Source organism: Oratosquilla oratoria, unplaced genomic scaffold (assembly GCF_046742065.1).
Source record: "Oratosquilla oratoria isolate Oo_2021 unplaced genomic scaffold, ASM4674206v1 SCAFFOLD106, whole genome shotgun sequence".
NCBI classification, from domain to species: Eukaryota; Metazoa; Arthropoda; class Malacostraca; order Stomatopoda; family Squillidae; genus Oratosquilla; species Oratosquilla oratoria.
The window spans coordinates 477,501-487,825 of record NW_027467463.1 but is presented as its reverse complement, the minus strand read 5'-3'; the positions used below and the strand labels follow the sequence as shown (position 1 = coordinate 487,825).

Genomic DNA, 10,325 nt, shown 5'->3' with positions numbered 1-10,325 from the left:
GTTTGACTTTCCAAATACATGCCAAAACTAGCCCTAGACCTTTTATCTCCACGAGGTGTTTTGGCATTAACCCCTTCCATACGGTGCCGCACACGTAGGCGTCATGGACTTAGATCTCGGTGGCAGCAGCCAATGCCAGCCGTACGACGTGTCGTAATAATACTCGCATCATAAAATATAGTCACCGCTTATATCGATCGTTCTCTCTTCACCCGTGAATTTTGATAACCATAGAAAATGCGATTACAAAAGAATTAGAAAGAATGTCATTATGGAGGGGCGACTACAATAAATATAATCAAGACGCCGATATGGTAGCCTCGCGAATACACTCGCTCCCCATGACGCCTACGTGTGCGGCACCGTATGGAAGGGGTTAAACACATCAAACCATGCATCAACTAAACTTATGAAATTAATTGTATCCTCCCAGTCCTTGCTCTTTAGAAGACCTTTCCTCCCAAAGTACTGAATAGATTTTGCTGTACTCTGTGATAGTAGTTGGACAACTAAAAGGATGTTCATACTTTTAGCTCCCTGTACATCAATATATTTGTATGACAAACGATGAATTGTTTTTAGGTCATATATACTTCTTATTATTAACTCTAGTACTGCTGTTTGTCACCGTTGGCTCTAAATGTCCATCCAGAGTGAATCCATGGTCTAATAGATTATTCCTGATAAGTTTGATAAGGTGGGGAACGTCAGCAAATACGAACACTGGGCGATTACATTCAAATGGGTTTAGGAAAGAACTGTTATTTACATTAATGTTCAACTGTTTCCACAAAGCTAAATTCTTTGGCCCTAGGTCACTGACAATTGCTACAATGATGAATCCTGCTGCTTCAACTTCAAGAATAATGTTATCTAAGATGTTCTTTGTCATATCACAATCAAAATTGTAAAACACCAGCTGTTTCCACGGCTTCAATAACCCTCTAAGCATTGCACACTGCACACTTTGTTTTGGTTCATATATATTGTCATTTCTAGTGTCATATGACCAAGCTTGAGCAACTGCAGACTCATCAAAAGATAAAACACATATTCGCTCATATTCACACATTGTTGGATGATATCACACAAAATTCCGGGTTCCACTACAACTTTTGATACCCATTTACTGATAGTGGCAGGAGGTGGCAGTGGAAATTTCCAGTGTTTCCTAAGGAAACGGTATGCCTTAGGGCTTAAGGTTCGTAAAGTAAGTGCTTTGCTAATGTCTTCCTCCTCCCACTTGAGTATGTGCTAATTTGATACAAAATACTGGGTTTGATTTTCTGTAAATGTTTTAGATAATGCTTTTGAAACATTTTCCTGACATTCAACTGTGGCATTATCCAATTCATTCCTTAATGTATTAATAATTTCCTGATACTTTTTTATTTCTTCACAATACTGATTTCTCTCTCTGGTAACTTTTCTCAGTCTTTTGTGAAGATCTTTGTTGTAGAATGACATGCGTTTAATGAACTGCAGTATCTTCTTATTTTTGGGTTCAGGTGATGTACATGTTTCTTGATAGTGGTGTTCTTCCTGTGGGAGGAGTGGCCTTGGATACACTTCACCAACTTCTTCAGGTGGGGCTGTAATGTTCAAGATATTTAATTAATATTTTCTAAAAAAAAAAAAGACTTGTGTATTTACTATTACATGTTTTGACTCTTTTTAAATATATGCACAAAATCAACTATTCTTCACCATTGTTTTCTTTTCACACATGCTACTCTGTTTCCCACACACATCCTCCACAACAACGGGTGCACGACTTTTCGTCGCCGTCTTTTCGTCGCCGGACTTTTCGTCGCCGCGACATTTCGTCGCCGGTCTTTTCGTCGCCGGACTTTTCGTCGCCCCAACTAGTTAATCATTGATAGTCTTATAATTACGTAAGAATTTTCACTATCAATAATATTAGGTGACCAATGTAATAATAATAAATAATAGGATTATGTGATTATTACTAGAAAAAAAGTGACTGGACAGACGCCACTACCAATAATCACATCAAGATCAATCAGAAGAAGTATATTGAATTTGGCATTAAATCATATATTTCCAATTTTATATTTCAATTATTTTATATTTCAAATATTGTCAATCTTTGCATACAATTTATGCTTGGGGCGACGAAAAGTCCGGCGACAAATTACAAATTTAACAACTAGTTAATCATTGATAGTCTTATAATTCCGTAAGAATTTTCACTATCAATAATATTAGGTGACCAATGTAATAATAATAAATAATAGGATTATGTGATTATTACTAGAAAAAAAAGACTGGACGCTACTAAATAATCACATCAAGATCAATCAGAAGAAGTATATTGAATTTTTGGCATTAAATCATATATTTTTTAATTTTATATTTCAAATATTGTCAATCTTTGCATACAATTTATGCTTGGGGCGACGAAAAGTCGCGGGGACGAAATGTCGCGGCGACGAAACGTCCGGCGACGAAATGTCCGGCGACGAAACGTCGGCGACGAAAAGTCCGGCGACGAAAAGACGGCGACGAAAAGTCATGGACCCCCACCACAACATCTCATACCCATCCAAACACTCATGTCTTCAAGTGTATTACTACATTATTATTTAAATTGAGGAAGATTTGTTCACACAAGCAATGTGAGGGCTTACTACTTACTCGTAAGTTGACTTGAAGGTCCAACAGTGTGTGAAGTCAAAGCATCTTGGATGTGATGCTCTTGTACTGTAGGTGTTCTTCCTGTGGAGGGTGTGGCTCTGGGTGAACCTCAATGACTGTCTCACAAGCTGTAATATATAGGATACATTACCCAATTGTATTATTTTTGCTATATATACATATAGAAAACCAGACATGTTGTAGTGTAAAGAAGCTACTTACATCTAAAGAGTCACTATCTGAAAACATTCTGTGTATACAACTATCATATTACCTCTTAGACATCTCCTCTCAAATGAAAACATATTTAACTCTTTTAACCTATCCTACTCTGGATGCCTCAATGCTTGTATCATCCTAGTTGCTCTCCTCTGAACTGCTTCTAACATATTTACATCCTGACTATAATGTGGTGACCAAGCCTGTATACAATCATCTAAATATAGAGGCCGAACATACATGTATGCCTTATATAAACTACGGACTACCAACTTACCTTTATAACTAACTCTTTAAATAAATCAATTCATGATGGCATTCTACCCATTAACAAAAAATAGCACCAATTAATTAGGCCTGGACCCTACAAAACAGCACCCGCCCCCCCCCATGATAGTTTACTTGTTACACAGTAAAGGAACTAACTTACTTGTTAATGTGGGTAGTCCAAGTGTAGGCACTGCTCATTTCTTGAACTTAATTTGACTTGGGGGCACTGGCAAACCAAGCAACTCATATTTCAAGTTTCTTTGAAAGACATTACTTTAAAAATGATGGCTGCATACATATCCAGATGACCTAGTATTGTGTGTGCCACATAATTCAATCCATTTCTTTCAAAGTTCTTTAACTTTGGGTAGTGAAAAGAAATGTATATTTTTATCACCCTTTCACTCTAACGGCATTGCACTTCTGCACTATACAAACTGTTGGCATTTTTATATGTTATTTGTCTGCTTCGTTCCACACACTGGTGTGTGACTGACAGTTCTCGACCCGCGGAACCCTGGTCTCGATATTTCCGTTGACGTCATCATCTACCTGCGCAGTGGAGAGGTTTTCTGGCTCTCCCTCACCCCCCACCCCCCGCTAACGTACCTTATAGTATTCGTTTTACCTTGGGTTTACCCTTCTGACATTTACACACAATTCCCAGTCACGTAATTCTCTGCTTTCAGAGTTGTGCTTGAAATGAAAAAGATAATACAACACCCGCCCGCCTGCCCCCCCTCGCACCGCCACTGGATCGACTCTACTGACTCTCAAACCCAACCTGGGGAAAAGCAGGAACAGCTCAGGCCTTACCTGGGGCTAAACAGGAACGCACTCTATACGCGGGAAGTGAACTCTACTTCCTGTAAGATACATACACACACCTCTCACGAACATAGCCACGACCCATGCACAAACATCTACACTTACTTTTTCTTCGCCTAAAATCCGCTTCCTTTCCAAATTTCTCTTACACTACATCTCCTCATTTCAGTTTACCTCCCACTAAAGATTTTTCCGTTTTTCCACCCCTCTCTACTACTACGCCTCCTACCATTTTCTGAACTTTTGGTGATTCTAATTCCGGCGTCGGCGCCGCCGTCCGAGTTCCCTGTCCATTTCTCCCAAGCCACGACCACCAACAGCCCCTAATCGCTCGCTTAATTGCCCGGTGGCAATAGCCCTCTTTTATACACTACTATCTTTTCATTTTCTTACAGACATTCTTCCCCTCCCACAAAAACCGATCCCGCGCAAGCGGGTGATCTTACCTAGCAAGTCGCAGGGTATTCACTGAGCAACCGCCGTAACAGCAACATATCTGCTCACGCTTCGTTTTGCCTAGAAGAAATTCCCGAGATAATTCTCATTTCCCTTGAGAAATCGTTCTGCCAGATAAAAGAAAAAAAAAAAAAGTTTACCAAAATTAACCTTGCGGGAAGGGGGCCAACGGCCGCCATCTTTAAAATCCAACTTAACAATATTAAAATTTCGAGACATAACATTCGTGACAAGTATGTCCATTATTCCTGACAATTACTGACAAAAATAAACGTTTTTCCTGACAAAAAACCTTTATTAAATTAGGAGAAAAAAAAATGCATGAAAACCCACACAGGGCCCACCCCAAGCCAGCTTGACATTTTCTTGGTGATTTAAATTGTAATGATAAGTAGCTATATGCTTAATAATAAACTAACACCAGAAAATGACTAGCCCCTGCCATTGTTTTCATGCTTTTTTTATTTCTTATACAAATATGAATATAAAAGGTACAAAAACAGATCAAGTAGCCTTTTTTAAGGCAACAATTTTCACATTAATTCCTGACATTTCATTAAAAAATAGGTACAAAATAAGTACAATTTACAATAAAGGAATGGTCAGTTGGTCGAATGCTGGGGCAAGGCTCTTGCATAATCACCACAGAACAAGTTCATGAACGGACCAAAGAACATTTCTTGTCAAGAACTAGTCAAAGGTAACTTCATCATCATCAAGATCTGGCTGTGGTGAGTTGGTGCAGTGGAGGCCTTTGCAATTACCACACAAGTTTGAACAGTGAATGCCATGTTTCCTGCAACTGCATCTTGCTGTAGTACACCCTGAAGTACAGTTACACCTAATTATAGCCAACAAATTTACAGGACCAGCTGGCAAGTCAGTCTTGATTGGTTGCAATTTACCATCTGAAAGTTTCCATCCCCACTCGTCAGGTTTTAGCTGGTTTCTACCTTTCCATTCCTGAATTTGGAAGTAAACTCGAAGGCTGTGGAATTTCGTAGCTGCTCTTGTTGGTGGCAATGATTTGGCCTCAACACACTTTGAGCTTTTTGCAACCTTTTCCTTAAAGCGCCTCAGTTGGAGATGATTGATGTTTTCCCCATCATTACCATTGTACAGGCACACTAAAGCCTTCTCCCCAGCTTCAATAACCTCTTCTGCACTGCTATCCTTGCCAAACACTTCTGTCAGTTTGAGGAAGTTTCTATTCTTCATCACCTTTCGAAGGGACGCTGCCTTCCCAATTCCATGAACACTGGATGTAGAATCACAACCCAGTAGTGCATGGATGAAAAGAATGTTGGAACAGACCACATCTCCCAAAGATTTCCTCATCTCTTTGATGTTCCAGACTTTCACAGTTTTTGCACTAGCCTTTGGTTGTGGCGTGAAGTAGATGTTGTAACCATCATCTCTATTGGCATGATAACATAGAAGGACCAATAGGTCAGTGTCATCTGCTATCGAAATGGTTTCTCCTGTCTGTGCCAGTTCTAGAGCAGTCTTCACAATCAATACGTCAGCGTCTCCAGATGCATGGACTACTTTACAACCTGCTTCCTCCAAACTCTTTCCCAGCAATTTGATGAACAATTGTTTCTTTTCTTGATTAGCTAGGAAAACATCCTTTTTTAATTTGAACACCATTAAAGGGGTCAGTGACACATTAACACCAACAGACCCCCCTGCTCGGCGTCGGTGAGTCGCGTCTTTAATGGATGGACCACTTTCATACCCATCAAAGACAATGCATGCTTTTCCATATCTAGTTGTGACATATCTGCGGTATTGGGCACAGATCTCATCAAATGTGTGACCTTTTTGCCATGGGAGGCATTGAAGTAGTGCTCCACCATCTAAGAGATACTGTGGATCTGAAGACTGTGGACCTGATTGTACAGGGGAAGTCAGTTCCCATATTGCGTCTGCCAAAGCCGGTTTTTTTGCCTCTCGCGGTAGTCCGAAAGAATCAAAAAGTGCAGGTGGGTAACCACAAAGCTTATACTGGAAATGTTCTTGCTGATGCTGAGTTGAGGTAGATAGCACACACAGTCTCTGGAATAGGAGTTGTGGATCAGTCTCAACTGCTTCATCTTTGCTGAGCGAAACTTTTGACCCAAGTGTAATTGCCTGATCCTTTCTTTTAAAAGTGTACTCGTGGACATTTTCTCCAACCATTGAAGCTATGATTGCCTCTCCTATGGAGTTTGCTCTGTCCACTTTCACCTTTTTGTCTCCAGTTACTCCACTTGAAATGCTGTGAATGGACGGATCTTCCGTGAAAGGGTCCTATGTCTGGAGAAACGCAAGGAGCTTCCATGTATCCCTCACATCTGGCTCTTTTCTTGCTGAAGTAGCCTCCTGGTGCTGGTCACTAGTGCCATAACGAATGCCTGCTAGTTCTTGCATTGTAAACTTGATTTCAGCGCACTCTGGCAGTGATAGCATCCAAACCAATCGTTGAATTTCGTCCATTCCTCTGCCATGAGTAAGACCTCCAGACATCTTCATGCCTCTCATTAGCACCTGCTCAATAACCAGATCCGTCGACAAGCCAGTCCAGTAGCGATCACTCCGTCTAATCACATGGAATCCTTCAGAAAATTTCTGGTACACTTCAGGATGGCTTTTTGGTAGCCCCTCCATTTGCTGCAAGTACAATTAGACCGACTTTGCATATAGGATGTGTCCTGCTGCAGCAAATATTGGCAGCATTTTCCTTACAGCGTCAAGGTGCAATTCCCAGTTCCCGGTGCGCTCTGCCTTGATAAACAATTGCAGGATCTTCACCATATCAAGGTATTGAATCCACAATTTTGCTGTTCGCTGGTCAACCATCGCATCCTTCACATGGTTGATTCTCTGGGCAATCCTGGTCACAGACTCTGATGACAGAACATTATCCAATGTCTCAGTCCCATCAAGGAGACCTTTCAATAGCCCCTGAGCTTCCTTCAGGTCTTCATTTTGAGGAAATGACTCTTCTGCATCAGTGTTGGGTTGATCATCCTCAGTGACATGTGAAACTGGCAAATCATAGGCTTTCGCTAACAAAATAGCTCTGAGAGCAGCATCAACTAAGAAGTGAGCACGAATGGCTCTTACAATTGCTTTGCCACTTAGCATGTGCTTGACTGTGTTTTCAGCATACACAAGTTCAAAAAGTTCTTGCAATCCAGAACCTGCCATCAAATGACCAATTGACCCCAGCAAGCTCATCTGTGTATGGAGCCCACCAAGTCGCAAGACAAATGATTTCAGGAGACTGGAACTAGGCTGTGACTCGACTATCATCATTGCTTTGTACCAAAGTGGCTGATCGAATGTTAGAATTGGTGTAATGTTGTTTTTCCTGGCTAAATCACTAATGTAACATAACGTTGAGTACACACAGGTTGGGTTACCAGGGTCCATGTCGATCATTGACAAAAAAACTGTGGCTGATTTCCCAGGATATGTTCCTTTGTGCACTGACTGCATAAGGCCTGACCATGTGGGTCTGGACGGATGTAAAATTAGTGAAACCTCCCAAAGGATGTCAACATTAGCAGTGGAATCGACAACTTTCTTGGCCCGGAGCTCTTTAAATGTCACTGGTGGTTTGTTGGTGTGCTGTGAATCTAGGTACTTGATGTTGATCCTTCCAACCCTTATTATATCTTCTGAAAGGACCTGAATCCTTGGAACTGGTTTTGCTTTAACTTTCCCGGGCGTAAAAGATGCTATGATGCCCATACCGTGGAATGTGTTGAATCCATCAATACTCCTTACGTTATGGTCCACATTATCAGCTACGAACTGCACAAATTCAGTTTCAACAGGGGAGACAGTTTCAGCGCCATGAACAAGAGCAGCACTTCTTTCGAATTTCTGGAGTTCCGAGTAAGATGAAGAGAAGCCATGCTTATTCAGTGTCAATTAAGAGCCTCGATCCAAATTGGTCATGCATTTCCACTGCTAAACCAAACTGCAAAGGTGCAAGGAGAACTCTGGGTCTAGCAGCCTGCATTATCGCTTGACCAACTGATGCAAGTTTCAAATTGTCTTCGCCTGCAAATATCTTCCTGAGAAAGATCAACAATGTTTTAGGAACATATTCAAGAATCGCATCCTGTTCAAGATCATTCTTAGACGGGTAATATTCTTAACTTGTCTGGATACCTTTAATGTCATTCTTGATAAGCTTGGCTGCCGTCTCTATGATTCTAATGGCCTCTGATTCTGAATTGTCTGTTGAGCGGCTCTGTGCATAGAATTCATGGAGAATACATTTTGCTGTACTTAAGAATGTAACATTATGTTTCCCATTAATTTCAGTCACAATGATTTTGTCTTTGGAATGTTCTAGCAATCGAGATTTCATGTATGAGAGACTGTATGGTTCAAAGCCAGTGTCCTCAAGAATTTCCTCCATTTTTTTTAACAAGATCGACAATGGTGAGTTGCTCCTCGTCATTTTGCTGCAAATAATTAGCAACTTCCAGAAATGCCTGCTTTCTCTCTGAATCCTCTGGTCTACCAAGGTTTTGTTTCTTAGAAGAATCAGCAGAAGAGAATGCCTTAGGAATGTTTTTATTGGAATCAAAATTTGCAAAACATGTTCTGTGATAATGTGCTTCTTCTGAAACAAGGTCAGCTACATAACCTATTCTACCTTTAACAGTGGATGACCAGCCATCATTTTTTTGGACTTTCTCACAAACTTTTAACACTCTGTCCTTAAACTCAATAGTTTCTACATGGGAAACATCAACACCTCTTTTCTTTCTATCAGATTTTGCTCCAGAACAACAAAAAAGACAATGTTCCTTAAAGTTAAACACACACAAAGAGCGGTTTGCACAGGATGGCATTTCATCATGGGTGGACCTGTTTTTACGGTCAATTTCTAAGTATTTGGGGTTGATCCAACGCTGTCTGCATTTCTTGTGAAGACGTTGACCACTCTGAATTATGATCTTCTCTCCACGTTGTTCAGAAGCTCTGTTAATGGAATCGATTCCCTTCTGGCTGACGATGAATGTTTCTTCATTACTGGACAGTTCATTGTTGCAAATAGCACACTTGTCAGCATCCATAGTTATCGGTACTTCACTTTGGCCAACCTGAAATTAGAATATCACAGAATAATAAGCTCCTGCAGTAATACATCAAAAGAGACAAAAATAAGGCATAAGAAGTTATAATTATATTTAACTTTATGAAAACTGTTGGTTTTATCCAATTTCACATTGCTACATTTGGTATTTTTGAAGTATTTTGGTATTATATATATATATATATATATATATATATACATATATATATATATATATATATATATATACAGGTAAACGTCGACTTACGATGGCCGCGACTTACGATTGTTCGACTTTACGATGGCGACGACGACGATATGATATATTTAACTAAGATAGTATGTCAAGCGCACGTACGATAATTTTTCTAGCGGCTGGCAGCGCGAGCATCCCCGAGATGCAGCATCAGTGCGTTTGAGTCGTCTGTCACCAACATATATAATACTGAAAAATATTTTATAATTTTCTTTAAACCCCGATCAGAGATGGCGCCGAAAAGAAAACCATCCCCTGCTAATAAGAAGATAAGAAAAGCCATTGATCTCGATATGAAGATGAAAGTTATTAAACAACATGAAGGGGGAAAGAAAGTGAGTGTAATAATGCGTGATCTTCAATTGTCGCAGTCTACTGTGTCCACTATCTTAAAAGATAAAGAAAGAATTTGTGAAGCAGTGAAAGGTTCAGCACCATTGAGATCAACAGTGATAACTAAACAGCGAACTGGACCCATCCACGAAATGGAAAAACTTTTAAATGTGTGGATTGAAAGCCAACTCCAAAAACGTGTTCCATTAAGCCAACACACGTTGC

The 10,325-nt window shown here is 40.2% G+C and overlaps 1 protein-coding gene across 20 annotated transcripts in view; it reads right to left on the bottom strand.

Moving 5' to 3' along the window:
* Positions 1–398: 398 nt before the first annotated feature.
* LOC143022508 (uncharacterized) overlaps positions 399–10,325 on the bottom strand; it is a 167,139-nt gene continuing 157,212 nt past the window's right edge. For 16 of the 20 annotated variants that reach the window (XM_076180747.1, XM_076180748.1, XM_076180742.1 and 13 more), the window contains one exon: positions 7,088–9,539. In XM_076180747.1, the coding sequence (XP_076036862.1) occupies positions 7,096–8,169 (1,074 nt within the window). In that variant the 5' untranslated portion in view covers positions 8,170–9,539 and the 3' untranslated portion in view covers positions 7,088–7,095. Of the gene's footprint in view, positions 1,593–2,658; positions 2,787–4,421; positions 4,539–7,087; positions 9,540–10,325 lie in introns of those variants that run through there. The other 4 variants (XR_012966071.1, XR_012966073.1, XR_012966074.1 and 1 more) reach the window with 4 other exon arrangements.